This window comes from Hyalella azteca, unplaced genomic scaffold (assembly GCF_000764305.2).
Source record: "Hyalella azteca isolate HAZT.00-mixed unplaced genomic scaffold, Hazt_2.0.2 contig863, whole genome shotgun sequence".
Taxonomy (NCBI): Eukaryota; Metazoa; Arthropoda; class Malacostraca; order Amphipoda; family Hyalellidae; genus Hyalella; species Hyalella azteca.
The window spans coordinates 411125-427958 of NW_025931198.1; the positions used below are offsets into that span (position 1 = coordinate 411125).

Here is a 16834-nt window from a genome sequence, read left to right on the forward strand (position 1 = left end):
CTCACTATCGGTCCCTCACCCTCACGAACCGCAAATATATCTCAAGGACTCAACATGGCAACCCTTCTGCTCAAATATAATGAATCTAATACTAAAAATTATTTGCTTGCCAAGGTAGGGGCCGTCATTGCATGCCAATGCCTAATGCCAGCCTGGGCCTGCCACTTGCCAGGGCTGCAGGGCACCATGAGTGACCAATTATCCTGCCATATGGCATATGCTAATGCAATCTTCATTTTTTTCTTGTTGGTGCTCCTTTTAAGTTTTAGTTGTATATTATTTTTGCTATATTTCAGGTTTGATATTGTTACTCATTAGAAGTTAGAACATTCCTTCTTGTTCTTAGTTCTTACTAGTTACTGTACATTGTACAATCTTACAGATTATTTTTAGGTTTCCATTTTATAATGCATTGTTTTTATTAAAAGAAAATTTTAAATTGGTAAAGTTATATTCTCATTTCAACAATCTGACTGAGACTGTGAGGGTCATGATTGGGATCCACAAGAATGGCAGTTACATTAGTCTCTTCAGGTAATGGTAATTTATCAAGAAGTCCATTAAAGCTTGCAGCCTGTTCTTCAGAGAAGAAAGCACTCTTCTATCCTGATATTTCTGGTAAGTTGACTTAGATCTAATGTTTGATATTGATTGAACATGAAAGTGGAATTTAGTAGTAGCAATATATGAACAAGTGTTGATGATCTGATATTATGTTTTATCTAAAACTTTCAAACTAGATTTATCTTTCAATGCTTTGTCACATACTGTCAAAGCAAATAATTTTTTTGACTCTTTCTCTAGTTCACTTTTGAGTTGGATAGTCCTATAACTATAAGGCTCTAACAAGACTAGTGAAGTAAAATATCATGGATTGGATACCAGCTTTTTTATTCCTAAGATATTGGTTTAAATATTAAAAAAATTAGGAAATTAAAAATGAACTGATGCTATAAAATCTCTGGTTTGACTTTGACAAATTGACAGTATTTTTGGAACAATCTAGGAAAATTTGGCAGGGGCCTAATTTAGCAAATGCAGTAAATAAGATTAGGACACCCTTACTTGCAGTCAATTTCACCCGGGGTGCAGAGTTTGCAAGCTGCATTGCCAATATATCGATTTTTAGCCCAAAACATAGCCAGCCATTTTCAAGATGCATTGCCAGGTAATATTTAATAAGAAAATGTTGCTAACAATGTTGATAGTATATCCCTTAATCTCCACGCACTGCAACATTTACACTCATGGCAACTGATTTCTGGACAAGCTTCACTGCATCCTGATCCATCCAACATACCGGAAACCTTACTGTGTGCCCTTGCGGTCTTTCAGATTTTAAACTATTTTCTAAATAGTTGGCTGAAGACTGGCGAATATCTAAAATGCAATAATTTTAATCCAAATGTGTCAGCAAGATTTTCTGAAGGCAAAAATTTTGCTACTGATGGATTGCTAAAGATCTTGCAATATTCACTCACTCTCTGCACCCTGGAATTTTACTCATTTTTATAGACCTTGATCCAAAGTGGTAAATTGGGCAGCACAACTGGAAATTAAACTTCCCTGAAAGATGTACTTATTTTCATTTTCAGGACAGAATTGGTCTTGATTATATGAGAATGGATTCAGGAGGTCTAGGTCCTGCAACAGAATTGATTTATTTTTCAGAAATTTGCTTTCTTACCTATAATTTGGTAAATTTTGGTACATTTAGAACGTGCCATTGTCTTAACTACTGCGTATGTAATATATACTTTGATGTTGACCACTCTCTTGATGCTGCTGATGCTTGATTGACAGCTGTGGACATTTAACTGACACTTCCTTGTTTTTAAATAATGGAGATGTGGCCATTCTGTATTCTGTGGTGAGATCTAGTTTATTGTTACTCCTTGCATCTTGTTTAAAGCTTTGTACACATTTTGTTTCAACATTCCAATTGAGTTGGATTGGTTTTATTGCATTGCGTTGACCATTCCATGACCCTCATGGTGGCAAACTAATTTTTTACCTAACTCACGTTCAGAAGCATTTATCTTATTGATTCATAATTCACATTCACATTGTATTTTTTTACTAGACCAAGACCCAGATGGCTGATGATAAGTATTTTTGAAGTTTGTTTTATTATGTTCTACTGTCAAATGGGGTGATTAGGGACAGGAAGGGTAAATTGGAACAGTCGTGTCATATTTTGTAGAAATGTAACAGCTAAACTAATCAAAATATTGCAAGGCTAAAAATAGTGCCTAAGGTCTGAAGAGTACCTCTGCTAAGGTCTGTAGAAAAAAAAAATATTTGTTGTATTAAAAATTTTTATTTACATAGATAAAAGTTGCACACAGGTGTTGGCTTAAAAATGTGATTGACAGAATTTGCATAGCTCATTCAAAAAAAAATTGTGGCCCTTTCTGCATGATGGGGCAATAAGGGATACCCCTAAAAACACATTTACAGTAAAATCTTGTTTAGCAAAGGCTCCTGTCAACAAAAAAATCAATTACCTAACAACAAATAACATTTTCCTTGCTCAGTGAAAAAAATTTAACTTGACAAAAAATATTGCATCGTCGGTCATCACAAAATTGTGCGTAGATTAAAATGTCATAGATAGAATTGTGCATCAGGCAACATAGAATGATAAGTAATTAACCAAATCTATTATTTATTTCTCCAATAAATATGATGGTTGTCACTTAAATATTCCTTTCTGTTTCACATACAAATGTTTTTTGCAACCTGTTTTTTTTTTTTTGTTATTGTAAATTCACTTGACAAAATTAAAAATTTAAAGCCACCCTGTAAGTGCACAGATGCAGAAGATATGCTATATGGCTGCTGATATGGAGCTTGCAGTGGCCAAGGTCATTGTCAATGCTCAATGGCATGTCCATGGATACAGTAATATCACATCAATAATACAGTAATGTGGTATGATATGGTAATGTCATATCAATAAAGGAGAATGAGAAATGAGCAAGAATCACAAAAATGTCATTTATTCCACAAGTACTACATCATCTACAAATAAGAAGGACTTCTGAATACTGTTAGTAATGGATGAGTACACTTTGCATGCTTTCAATTTTTTAAAATTAAGTTTAATTTCAAGTGTCTCTTATTGCCCTGTTCCAGGGGTAATTAAGGAAGCTTTTGTTATGCATGTGGCACCTTACATATAGCATATAGAATTTTTTCAAAGATGCCTTACAAGAGCCCATGCAAAGACCTTCAAAATGAGCCCCAATTTGTTTATGCTATGTTTCATGGTAAGAAGTTACTAACAAATAATATGCGTTTAAAAATTAATTTTTAAAGACAACACTTCCAAAGAATCCAGTGTCTCCAATCTCACAAATGTACAACGAATTTCTCATTTAATTTTCAAATTAAAAATTTAGTTTTTCAATTTTTTTTAAATATAAATTTTTTAATATATAATTTTTTCAAAATTATTTATTCTGTTAATTGATTCATGTTTTGCCTCTGACTTCACACAAGTGTGCAAAATTTCAGATCAATCAGACAGGTAAAAGTGTGTCAAATATCAGTTACCTATAAGATTTGTAGCTGGCAAAATTATTTTTCCAATTTTTTTAATATTAAAAAAAAATATTTTTTTTTAATTTTTAAAATCTTTTATTTTGACATTTGATTCATGCATTGTCTCCAACTTTACACAAGTGTGCAAAATTTCAGGTCGATAGGATAAGTAGAAGTGTATTTCGATTACAAGATTTGTAGCAGACAGACAGACAGACAAGAAGTGAAGTTAAAGAGAAGTGTTGTAAAAATACAACTCGGTACTCACTGCAGTGAGTGACAGAGAGCCCATTTTCTTGTCAACAAAAACGTGTAGTCACGGACGGATGGACGGACAGACTAACATGGCGAGCACAATAGTGCATTTATTCCATAAATGAGAAAATGCGCTAGGAATTTTGGTGCGTGTATTATTTATTTATTATGTCAATTATTTATGATGGCTGAGATCAAGACCTGGGTTACCTTACATTTTTTTGGAAAGGCCAATCTTCGACCAATTTAAAACTATAATCTAAATCAGGACACATCCCAGAGTATTCTTAAAGTCAACCAAAATGTGAAGTCTTGGACAGACGGACATGGCAAGCACAATAGTGCATTTTTTCCATGAATGAGAAAATGCGCTAAAAATGCTCAAAACCGTCCCTTATTGCCCTGTTTGATGGTAGAACCTGTAAAGCCTTGCTTAGCAAAGGCTCCAGTCAACAAAAAGATTGGTTAATGACAAATAATTTTGATTAACTTGACCTCTATTAGCCAAAATAACTTCACAAATGAAAAATTAATTAATTAATTTGAAGAGATACTAATGATTTATCTCTCCAAAAAATGTGATGGTTGTCACTAAAATGTACCTCTATCTTTGAGGTATGTTTTTACAATCTTGATTTATAATTAATTCACTTGACCTAATTACAATGGTGCAAAATTACAAGCCCAGTCCAGTAAGCTTACAGAGGAAATACTATACGGCTCATGATATGAAGCTTGCTTTGAACAAGGTCATTGTGAATGGCATGGAAGTTTTTTAAGGAGGTTTTAAAAGTGTTGGGTATAGAACTGAAAAATCTTTTTTGGCAATGAAAAATGAATACAGTAATACCATCAATAAAGGAAAAACATGTACAAATAACAGAAAATGTCATTTATTCTACATCTACATCATCTACAAATGAAGAGGAGAACATCGGAGTATGGTACTATTAGTAATGAATGAGTGCACTCTGCTGTCTGCTTGCTTCAAACATTTTAAAATTAAGTTTTATTTCAAGTGTCCCAGATTACCCTGTTCCCAGGGGTGATTTGGTATGTTTTTTTTCTCCTGGCACCTTACACATAGCATATGGAATTTTTTTGGACATATGAAATTTTTCAGTAGCCATTGCAAAGACCTTTAAAATGAGCCCAAATTTGCTTATGAAATGCTTCATGGTAAGAAGTTATCAAAGAAAAATAAAGAAAGCGCCCTTTATTACCCCATATGACAGAAATTAATCTTCCCTGAAAAAGTGATGTTTCTAAAATTGTATTTAGATGCTGAATGATGTCAGGAATGTCTTGAAAATATTTGATTGATCACTTTCAATGGTTATTGGAACAGAATAAAAAAGAACTTTTTGAACCAATGTTGGTTCAAAATGTGAAAATCAAGTAAAAAATCTTTGCTATGCAGTAACATGTGAAAAATTTTACAACAATAACAACCAATTGCCATAACAATTTATTAACTAATTTATATTATCTTTAGTTCCTGAAATTTTAATTATTGTAGGTATTTACAATGAAGTCTTTACATGTTTTCAGAATATTCTCTAGTGAAATTTTTTTATTTTTTATAAAATTCATTTTGGGCATCAACAACTTTTTCCTCCTTACCAAAGCATGCATATTATATAAAATATCCAAATGTTGCAAGGCTGCATTATGCATGCATTATTCTCGGATTGATTGTTCTACCAAATGTTGTTTATTTAAGTTATTACACTGAAGAGACAGCTGTAACAGTGGTCAGTCTCCTCTGCTATTTTTTCAAACATTACTTATCCATTCTTTCCCAATAAAAATATTTGCATTGTTATTAGTAAATCTCCAGCATTCTGGTCTCAGTTAGAAAAAGATTGAAAAATGCAATCTTGCGTTTAAATTTTGTACATTTTGACATATTTTTCACTTGTCCATTCCATGTTACTGATAACCTGTTATGGCTTGTGCACCTCAATACATGAAGTTAGATCAATAACCACCATATCTTAGTTCATTTTCATAGTGTTTTCAAAATTCATTACTACCTGCATCAGACATTGTTTTTTTTATTTGAGCTTGTAGACTGCCTGTTTACAAACTTGCTACTTAAAATTAAGACAAATTCATAATTGTAATCATTAATCAAGTATGCTTTTTTCAGGAGTTTCCTGCTATGCTGCATCACTGATTGTGAGCCTCTTTGCTTTGGTGAGCTTTGTGGGCTGCATTCAAGGGGAGTTTGTCTTCGATGACTCAGAAGCCATCATCAATAATATGGACATCCGATGGCAGTCGCCTGTTGCTGATGTCTTTGCTAATGACTTCTGGGGCACCAAACTCACTCATCCGTCCAGCCACAAGTCCTACAGACCTCTCACTGTTCTCTCATTTAGGTGATCACCCATTGTAGATAAATAGATCCTCTCATTCAGTATTATATAGAGATCTTCTATATTTCAATCATGTTTCATGCAATAAATCTTAACAATGAATTTTCATGTTAATTAATACTTAAGTTGAACAATCCAATTTTTTCCAGAGCTAGAGTCATCTGAAGCTAAAGTTGTATATTTATTTGAATTCAATGTGTGTAATTGGTCAGGAAACATATTGCTGAGTGGATAACTATATAAGAACATTTACTTCACTCTACATTTAAAATTATAATCTTGTGCAATTATTTATTTAATTTCCTTTGGTGCATTAATTTTTGTGGTTTGTCAAATACTGCATTAATTAAATATCATACTTTCTGTTCCAATTCTTTGGCACGGTTTTAGTTTGTTCAATTCACCTCCAAATCTGATACATTTTCGTACTAATTTTGTTAATTTAGTGATTTTTCATTATTCAGCTTTCAAAAATTATTCTGTGAAAAAATACTAATAACTGACACAAAAGTAGGATTATTGTTTTCTTACTCTTTCTTAACATTTTTTCTTTAAATATGAATTTGAATTAGTTTAATTAAGGTCTTCTTCTTCCAAAATTTTCTGAACTGAACATAATTCTACCACATTCTATAATCTTGAGGTAATTTTTATGAAATCATTGTATAATCAGCTCCATAAAGACAAATTTTTCCCTCTTATCTCATTTTTTTGGAACTGAATTGATAAAGTTAGTGGACGCAGATTTGGCCGAAAGTGCAAATCATGATGGGATGCATTTTGCATGCATGAACGACCAACTTTTCATCCAGTATTAGGATGCTAAGAAGTTCTTTATTTTACAGGCTGAACCACCTGGTGTCTGGCTTGTCACCGGGCTCTTATCATGCCTTCAATGTGGCGCTGCACTGCCTGGTCAGCATTGCAGCTCTTCATGTTTTCATGCACGTGCTCTATGGTTCACGGCAATGTGCACTGCTAGCTGGTGTCCTCTTTGCCACTCATCCAATCCACACAGAAGCTGTGGCAGGAATCGTAGGAAGGGCTGACTTGCTTTGCGCTTTTTTTGTATTCTGCGCTGTACTTGCATACATCAGAGCAATAAAAGAAGACTTACACTATTCTGATGGATCACTAAGTCCCGGTGCTAGTAAAGGATTTGAATCAAATAGAAAATCACGAGGAAGCCCAGCTGTGAGCTCACTTAATGGGGATCTTTTAAACACGCGTTCTGGAATAAGCAAAGGAAAGCACTGCAGAGCTCGATCGTGGCTAGCACTCTGTGCGATGAGCACCACAGTTGCCATGCTGTGCAAAGAAGTTGGCATCACAGCACTTGGATTGTGCAGTGCTTATGATGTACTTGTCGTCTCCTGCAGTGAGGCGGGTGGCGGGCTGTTGTGTGTGCTACCTTTAGGGCCACACAGAAGATGGTGTCTGCGGAAGTCGAATGGTCAGTGGTGGTGTATATGAATTAACCATTAAATAAATATTGATCAGTCATATTTTAATAACCAGTGACGAATCATAATTATTTTTATCTTCTTGGTATAAAATTTGAACTGAATGCCTATGGACAAGATTATCTGTTAGGTAGAATTATTTTTATTAGTTTAATTAGACTCATCTTTTCTTAGGTTGTCTGTTGCGACGACACATTTTCCTACTCGTGGTTGGCATGAGCCTCCTTCTGTGGAGATTCCTCATCATGGGTTCTGCTGTGCCTCGCTTCATGGAGGTTGATAATCCTGCATCTTTTATGGACAGCCTTGTTTATCGGGTGGGTCTATTCTTTTAAGTTGCATTTTTGTGTTTTATATTTTTGCTGTTACAATTCAACTAGTTTAGTTGAAATTTATTTCAAAACCTCATGCTGTGGCTATACCAAAGTTATTCAATATCCAATGTTATCACTAAGAGTTTTGATAATAGGCCATACTCTATCCAGATGTCTCACTGCTATCGAACCTGTTGTACCATTGATGTCTTGTGCGCAGGTGTTGAATTATCAGTACATTTACTTGCTAAACGTGATACTGCTGCTACTGCCGCTGTGGCTCTGCTTTGACTGGTCCATGGGATGCATCCCTCTCATCGAGAGCCTGACGGACGTACGGGCGCTGATGGTGCCGCTGCTGTGGGTGGCGCTCGCGCTGCTCGTCTGGAGGGGAGTCTGTGGCAGGGACGCCACTGCCAGGTTAGTTGAGACGAGCTCCAGACACCATCAGGAGACATAGCATCTTTCAGATGAAGCTTTTATTTAGGTATCAAGAATATTTCCAGACGTAGTTTTTTCATAAAATGAATTTAACTGTGGAATTTAAACGTTTTTCCTGAAGGAGAGATATAAGATACATGATATTTTATAATTCAGAGGATTTGGTTGAAAATTGGAATTTTCTAGTGAAATTAATTTGATGATTTTATGCAGATCTGTCATGCTGATGATTATGATGGCGCAGGTACGTGCTGATGTGCCTAGCCCTTGGTGTGGTGCCCTTCTTGCCGGCCACGAACCTCTTCTTCAGAGTGGGCTTCGTGATCGCGGAACGCGTCCTCTACATCCCAGCCGCCGGCCTCAGCTGCCTTGTTGTTATTGGCATGAAGCAGCTCAGCCTTAGTGGCCAAGTCTACAAGGTACGATTTTCATATTAAATTCAATTCCATTCAATTTATGTTATTGATTTGAATGAAGCGTAGGTAATTCTGACTTTAGTTTAGTTTATTAATGTAAAGTTGTGAAGGCCCGAGCGATATTAAGCAATTATGTGCAGGATGTTACTAGGCCACAAAGTTGGGGTAGAAAGCCGTGAGAGCGAGTTTGTTTATACTAGTTCGGAAAGACCAAGGTTATCGAAAAGGCTGACCCTTGTGGAACTCGAAACTGTCGCGGCGTCCCTTTGTAGGCTTATGTGTGCGCGACGTCTGCCTATATAAGGACCCTAAAATTCGCGCTAAAAAGTATTTCTACTGTGGTGACCGTCACGCCAGTACGGTCTGCAGCTATCTCCGCAGACGTAGTAGGTGACTGCCCCGGCCGGCGAGGTCTGAAATAATAGTTGCGTGAAACTGCGAGTCATTCGTACAATATTATCTCGACTCCGATATAACCTCGTCAAAAATCTACGAGTAATGGCCATGATTTTGCCACATATACGGCTGCCTTTGCTACGTCTGTGACTTAGCCGTGACACAACGTGATAGACAACAAGACGTTCAACGATATGAACGCCAACAAAGAGAACATTCAAGATCAAGCACTGCGCAATAATTCTCATCTTTTTAATGATTTTCGTTTATTTTATAAATTTAAACATTTACAAATCATTGCTAAGTATTAATCTTGTCTCGATGACCAAATCGTAAGACTCATTGAACAATGAAAGTCTACACAATAAGCGAGGCGAGGAGTGGGATGAAATATGCTATAACTTGGCTCTTCGGTGTAGCTAATTTGCACTGCGTTATTCAGCGCATCGTAGGCGTGCTGTACTGGCTGCTGGTGTCGGTGTTTGTGCTGCGATGCAGGCAGCGCACCGCTGACTGGTGCTCCGAACTACAGCTCTTTAAAAGCGGCCTCCAAGTCTGTCCCCTCAACGCTAAGGTGAGCATCTTCTATCAGCTATTAAAACATCATCAGGCTACTGTATACTAACGTACCCCCACTCATTTCTTTCTGTGCATTCATAAAACTTGACTCAGGCAGCCTTACGCTTCCACTTACTTACCGGTAAAAAAATGGTATTAATTCATGAAATATGCCCATTTATAAGTCAGACAAACACATCGTGTATTTATTAAGTTGCCTTTTAATTTTCACTATTTTTTAATAATGCTTTTATTTCTCACAGGTTTTCTACTTTTAAAAAAATTCAAGTGTGACAATGTGAGGCTTCTTCTTAGTACAAATTTTTATCTAGTAACAGCACAAAAATCATTGTCCAACAACCTATTTACTACTAAATATTTGTTTATCAATTCACATATACCTATCATGAAGATCGTAGCAAATTGCTTTTATACGTCATTTGTACACACACTCACTTTGGTTATTATTGTAATTCATATACATAGCGCAAGCTGGATTGTGTCTGGTGGACTCGTATGATCCTCTTGATGGATGCCGTCAGGTGCACTACAACCTGGGTAAAGTGGCGGGTGATGCTGGGGACGAAGTGGAGGCGGTGGCTCGCTATAGGGAGGCCATCAGACTCAACCCTCTGTACGACCAGGCCATGAACAACCTCGCCAACATCCTTAAGGCAAGAGCCCTCTTCTCTTATGACTCAGCATTATACTTGCATTCAGGCTTACATTCAGACATACACGCTACATACATTACTGCGTGATGTATGTAGCGTATTGTACATACATTACTGTGTGATGTATTTCGTCACGCAGCCGCAATAAAATAGGCGAGTAACAAGTATGTTAAACACCTTCACAAAGCGAGTGTCCTCTACCATAGTGGCCCATCAGCAACATAAATAATCCCTCGTCTTCACAATTACTCAGCAGCTGCGTGATGCAGTTTAATACAGTCATTAGTTGGTAGCATTAAATATCCATGTATTTATACTACCTACAATCAACATTCTGAATGTAACACATTTTCAGGATAAGGGTTCACTGAGGGAGGCTGAAGCCCTGCTGCGCAACGCAACGTCGCTGCGGCCGGACTTCGCGGCGGCGTGGATGAACCTCGGCATCGTGCAGGCGTCGCTTGGTCTCAAGGAGGCCGCGCACGAGAGCTACACGCTGGCCCTGCAGCACCGTCCGGTATGTCGGACCAGCTATATTGGAAAGTGAAAAGGTGGAAAGATTTCACTTAAGGGAAAAGGTACCTTCTCTTTTGTTGGGTGCTGTATCTTGTGCATTCACCTAATTCTTGAGTGAAATAAATTAACTTTAGTAATACCTCGGAGCTAATAGGAGCTATCAATTAAGATTTGATTTATAGAAAATTTGATTGAAGCTAAAAGTGATTGTTTGAAGTTTAACTTTGAAAATGACAGGTTTACCCCGACTGCCTGTACAATTTGGGCAACCTCTACTTGGAGCGCAACATGAGTGACGATGCTCTGTCTGCGTGGCGCAACGCTACGGCGCTGAAGCCGACCTTGTCCAGGGCCTGGATCAACACCCTCATCCTCCTCGACTCCCGCCAGCAGTACGAAACTGCGGTCACCACCGCTCACGTTGCCCTCAAGTGAGCCTCACATAGTTCAGGTGTGATGTGAGTCTCACATAATTCAGGTGTGATGTGAGCCTCACATAATTCAGGTGTGATGAGAGCCTCACATAATTCAGGTGTGATGTGAGCCTCACATGATTCAGGTGTGATGTGAGTCTCACATGATTCACGTGTGATGTGAGCCTCGCATAATTCAGGTGTGATGTGTGCCTCACATAATTCAGGTGTGATGTGAGCCTCGCATAATTCAGGTGTGATGTGAGCCTCACATAATTCAAGTGTGATGTGAGCCTCACATAATTCAGGTGTGATGTGAGCCTCACATAATTCAAGTGTGATGTGAGCCTCACATAATTCAAGTGTTATCCATGATGTTCAAGAAGTAGTTCATGAGTAGAATCCAGGTTGTTCACATTGAAACGCATATACGGTACCTTCCTGTAAGGCTTTTTTCTGGGGAATCTATTTTTTTACAGTTTGAAGTGCGGAAACTATGTACAGCTAAGATGAGCAACATGAGTAGGTTCCTTGTTTTTAGGAAATGTGTTCTTGTTCAACAAATCATTTTGTAGTCTTATGAATTTTTGTGGATGGCGTGACCATAGGAGGTTATCTACGATTATCGTAGAACTGACTGATGGCATTGTGTTCCTGAACACTCGAGTTTACTTTATTCGCTGATTGCATGTAGTTTCTTAAAGCCAATTTGCCAATTTCATGTAAAAATTATGTGACGGTAGCTTGAATATTTACTACAATCATATAATTTGTGAATATATTGATAATTTGTACATTGCTCACTATCGTAGCGTCTACATATAAACTTGAGGTAATGACCTAGCCATGCTTCGTTTGATCAGACATCTCCCAGACGAAGCTTCCATTCACTTTAACCTGGCCAACACGTTGGGCAAACTGGGCCGCTACAAGGAATCTGAAGTTCACTTTCTTGCTGCCACTCGCCTGGATCCTGGCAACGCTAACTACTGGTCTAACTTGGGCGTTCTTTATCACAGGTATGTGGCTGAAAAAATGTTAATATATTGCATTTTCTTTATTTTATGTTCTTTAGTTTTTACTAATAACATGAATGAACATATATACTATGCAACATGCAATCTGATGCAATGCAATACCGATATTTTTTAAATCTTGATGCAATTCTCTGCAAAACAAAGAGGGAATCACGTGGATGCCTTCTGAATTTCCTCTCGGAGGAATGCAACGTGACAGTATTTCGAATTAAAAGCCTGAAGTTTGTAATTTATGTGCATATTTGGATTAAATGTGAGAGATTTTGCGGTCATTGTCAATCTAATATATATTAAGTGAAAAAAATTATTCCCAAACCGTCCTATGAATGATGGTCACAATCAACATATTTCATTGTTTATGATGAGCAGAATGTCTTAACAATCATTTCATCGTGTACGTTAAAATGATATATATGCCACCTATCATCGGAGCGAGGCATGTAAAATAATCATTGTTAGTGTTCGCTCAAGGCAGTGGGCATTCAACTTTTTGTTTTTCCATCCTGTTAGAGACAACAAATTGCTTGTGTATTATAAAATTTAATGTTTTCGCTTCAGATGGAAAAAATACAACGATGCAGAGAAGACGTACAAGCACACACTCAAACTGAACCCGAAGCTGAAGTCAGCTCAGGATAATCTTAACATGCTGAAAAGGAATTATTTTAACGGGAGATGACCCTGCAAAAGTACTTTTTTCAGCGCGTTTCGCAGTATAAGCTAAATTTTCATGATGCAGGGAATGTGAAAATGGTGATGTGCATAACTTCACGTGTACGTTGATGCAAATCGTTTCCTCGTCTTAAATCGGAGTCGTGTCTGTTTTGGTAATCGTAACATTTATTTCCAAATGTGCAATATTTTACGTGTTGGAAATATGATGCAGATGCAATAATTGTTGGTTCCATGCTCTCTCTTTTTTGTTGTTTTTATGAATAATTTTTGTTTGCGTGTTGGAAATAGATTGCAAACATTGATGGATATGGAGTTGAACTGATCCCGCTGGAGCTGTTTTTGCTCTCTCATTCAAATGTAATGATGGTGAAAGGGTTTCATTGTTACTGTTATATAAGAATCAGATTAAGAAGGTTATAATAATCATGCTTTACGTGTAATGCCCGAACATCTTAGAGGTGTACGTGCGCACGCCAGGTTTTGAAGTGCCTTTCGCTATGTGTGGAAGGAACTTACGCTTACTCCTATGCCCATGCTAGAGCTGAACTTGAGTGTATTGGGATAGTGCCAGCAAGTTTAGCAGCTTTTTCCACGGTAGGCGCGTAGTTGTTACAAATGACATTTCACGGGTGCCATTTATCTTCATTGATGACATAGTCATACATTCCCACAACATTCCTCGACAGGTGCATTACGATAGTATTTATATGCTGAGCTGACTCTTAGCGTACTTTGTTTAGTATATAAAGTGAAACCGTTGATAGATTACTGCTTTTCTGAATTAAATTATCAACTTTGTTTAATTACAGCTTCATTTGGTACTGTAAGAACTTATTTGAATAGTTGACTCAGCTTTAAGACGTTCGCTGTGCGTGTTTTAGGGTCTTTGTACGTGCAAGCTGCCAGAAACAAAATATTCTGGTGAGCGCCTATTGTTTGTTTCTTCAAGTACGTTATTGATTAGTCGCCACATGTATGCTACAATGTAGCGCCGTCCTGTCCACTTCATTTCCCTCATTGGTGCTGTTTTTATAAGACTAATTATTTCGTTATTGGTGCTTGTATGCAGAAATGCATTGAGGTGCAGCTTAACAGCAGCCATGATAAACTTGGTGCGTTATGATGAAACTTTCCACAGTACAACAGCTTCTCTCGTCACTTTTATAGGCTTGGCACAAACTGCTACTGACTGAGCCGTTCACTTGTCTGTTTATTATTAAGTTTCACAGCTCGTTAAGTTTCACAGCTAGCGATGTGCTTTTGAAAACCCGTGATTCAAGTCCCTGACTAGGATCTGTGATGAATTTTGTTTACAAATATTTTGTGCACAAAGTTATTTATTTAAGGTAAATTCTCCATGTCTTACATCGAAGCATTTCTCCACTGTAGTGTTAATGTTTATTGTTATCTATTATAGTTGCCCGTGGTTGTTGCAATTTCGCATTGAAAAACATTTCATTGCCTCGCCATATAAAGTTCTATTGGTTGTAACTTCATACTACACGATGCGGTTACAGCGTGCAAGCTCACTCCACAGTTCGAGCTTGAACTAGGGATGCAGTGGGCGGTCACTTCTACAGACTGATTTCACAACTTCTGATGGATATGAATCAACGGCTCGTAAAGCGACGTTACTATCCTGTGTTGAAGGTTGTCTTCTAATGATAAGGATGATGACGGATGTGTCGTATATATGGACTACGCCCATAACACTTACAGAGCTGGGCCCATACTTTCAACTAAAGTTAACAGATCGTAAGTTCGTCAGCCAATCATTGACGGCCTTTCAATCAGAATCCACTAATCATAGGTAAGAAAATAGAGCGTAAGTAGTAAAGTACTTACGTTCACTTGACGAATTTTGAAAGTATGGCCCCTGAACTTGACGATCAAACGTGGTGCTCACTTACGGAGCCTCGTCAATAGTGTGATCGAAATATTGAAAGTCGTAACAATTTGAGCTTTTTACGCATTGTATTTATTTTTTAGGGTGTTGAAATATTTTTTGGTTATTTCTTTGCTTTAAGTTTGACTACACTAACAATATGTTGGGTTATAGCCTCTTCCAAACTTGCATTGATTCTAAAGAGGTGCTAGATGTTTTTTGTTATACTGACATTTAAATATAATTTTATGCTAGAATTACGTTCTATTTTGTTCTTAGATTGAAATGTCCAAGGTTCTCTTTTCTGAGTTGCTCTCGACTTTTCTCATCGAGGATCAGAAAAGTGTTTTGATGCAAAATATTTTTCATTCGTCTCGAAGGTTACAGTTTACTCACTATGTAGAAGAAAAATTAACAGTTATTTCGGAGAAATTTGCAAGCAGCGTAATTTAAAAAATTTATAACGCCTGATGCAGGCACTGAATCGTTAAATTTTCATTTGGTATGCGTATGTCATTTATTGAAACAAATAAAATGTAAATAACTTGGTGCTGGCATTCCGAAAATACGAACAGCATCTCAGCGTAGTAGTTCTATTTGTTATCAAGTTTCCGTCCTTTATGCTGACGCCCTATCGGATTACTTTGGTGCTGATAATTTTTATTTATAAGTAGTGATTGTAAGCTTTCATTATTTAAGTAGCTAGTTTGTAGAATTGCAGCGGCGGAACAAGATTCCAGGACAATCGGCATCAGGTTGATTCTGTCCACGGCTTAGAAATGATCGGATCAAGTCTTTGATCCGAATTTGCCGCGAAAAGGATTTCAAATGCTGGTCAATAACGAACGACCGAACTGGGCGAGGTAAGCCAGTGGTTACAGTTCTGAGTACTAAGATTGGAGCAGTGAGTTGTGTGTACGATCACAGCTATCCGTGACAGTGCTGGTCGAACTCGGAACGGTGGCCGGGCGGTTGAGCGCAGGGAAATATACCAGTGAGTTGTAAGTTCAAGACGTGCAATAAGCTGTGAAAATTCTACGATGTTCAGAATCGGCTACAGGTTCGAAGGCCTAATCAACGCTGACGCCGCAAAAAGTAACGCGATCATTACGCGGAAACCTCATAGTAAGGGTACGAACAGAATGAAAGCAGGTTTGCCCACGCGGGCAACCTGCTCGTACATGCCACAAGAATGAACATAGGATAATAATGTAAGTGTTCACAGTGAAAACCTGTACGAATAGGCTTCTGTATTCTATGGTTTCAGGCGCCAGCCTGAGCAGGTAACCAGCACGCTTGCAACCTGCTTTCACTGTGTGCGTACCCTAACGAAAGATAAAGCTCGAGCGTTCTTGTGACTTTCGTGCAAAACCGTCTGCAGAGCAAAACCCTTGGTTATAATTAATTTGGTAATGTATTGTTTAAATAATCACTGTTCATCGACTATCACCGGCCACTTAGCATCAACTTCCAGCATGTCTAACAGAGATAACTATTGCAATAAGGAGTAAGATACTTGCTGGCATATTGAACCTGTTGACGCAACCGAATTTTCATCATTTATGACATTAATAAAAATAAAGAAAATTGTGCGTTTTTTCCATGTAATTTAACACTTCAAACTTATGATTAAGTTCCCCTCGGTAGATTGACCAATGGTAATCACGTATCGCTCACCAAAAATCATAATTGCAGAGATCTAAGCAGTTCAATTTCTGAAAGATGATTACACGATGGTGGTGAAATGAATCTTAGAAAATATAATTCACAGAACCATCATTTAAACGGCGGGACCAATCATTTTTCAAACTTGCCATATTCTACGCTCTCGGACGTTTTAAGAAGGTTAAAGAAATTATGAAAG

At 37.5% G+C, this 16834-nt stretch overlaps 1 protein-coding gene across 1 annotated transcript; it reads left to right on the forward strand.

Moving 5' to 3' along the window:
• Positions 1-262: 262 nt before the first annotated feature.
• Positions 263-13418, forward strand: LOC108666826 (protein O-mannosyl-transferase TMTC4-like). The gene is made up of 12 exons (XM_018153756.2): positions 263-618; positions 5954-6185; positions 7028-7635; positions 7820-7962; positions 8180-8379; positions 8645-8819; positions 9655-9786; positions 10313-10444; positions 10800-10961; positions 11198-11391; positions 12237-12392; positions 12969-13418. The coding sequence occupies exons 1-12, from the start codon at positions 510-512 to the stop codon at positions 13087-13089; spliced, it is 2364 nt and encodes a 787-aa protein (XP_018009245.1). The 5' UTR covers positions 263-509; the 3' UTR covers positions 13090-13418.
• Positions 13419-16834: the final 3416 nt, after the last annotated feature.

Bases quoted from the DNA above. Each gene is read 5' to 3' on its own strand.
- LOC108666826 (XM_018153756.2), top strand. From the start codon at position 510: ATGGCAGTTACATTAGTCTCTTCAGGTAATGGTAATTTATCAAGAAGT. The intron at 7,963-8,179 runs GTGGGTCTATTC...TCTTGTGCGCAG, and splicing joins TGGACAGCCTTGTTTATCGG to GTGTTGAATTATCAGTACAT. The intron at 11,392-12,236 runs GTGAGCCTCACA...TCGTTTGATCAG, and splicing joins ACCGCTCACGTTGCCCTCAA to ACATCTCCCAGACGAAGCTT.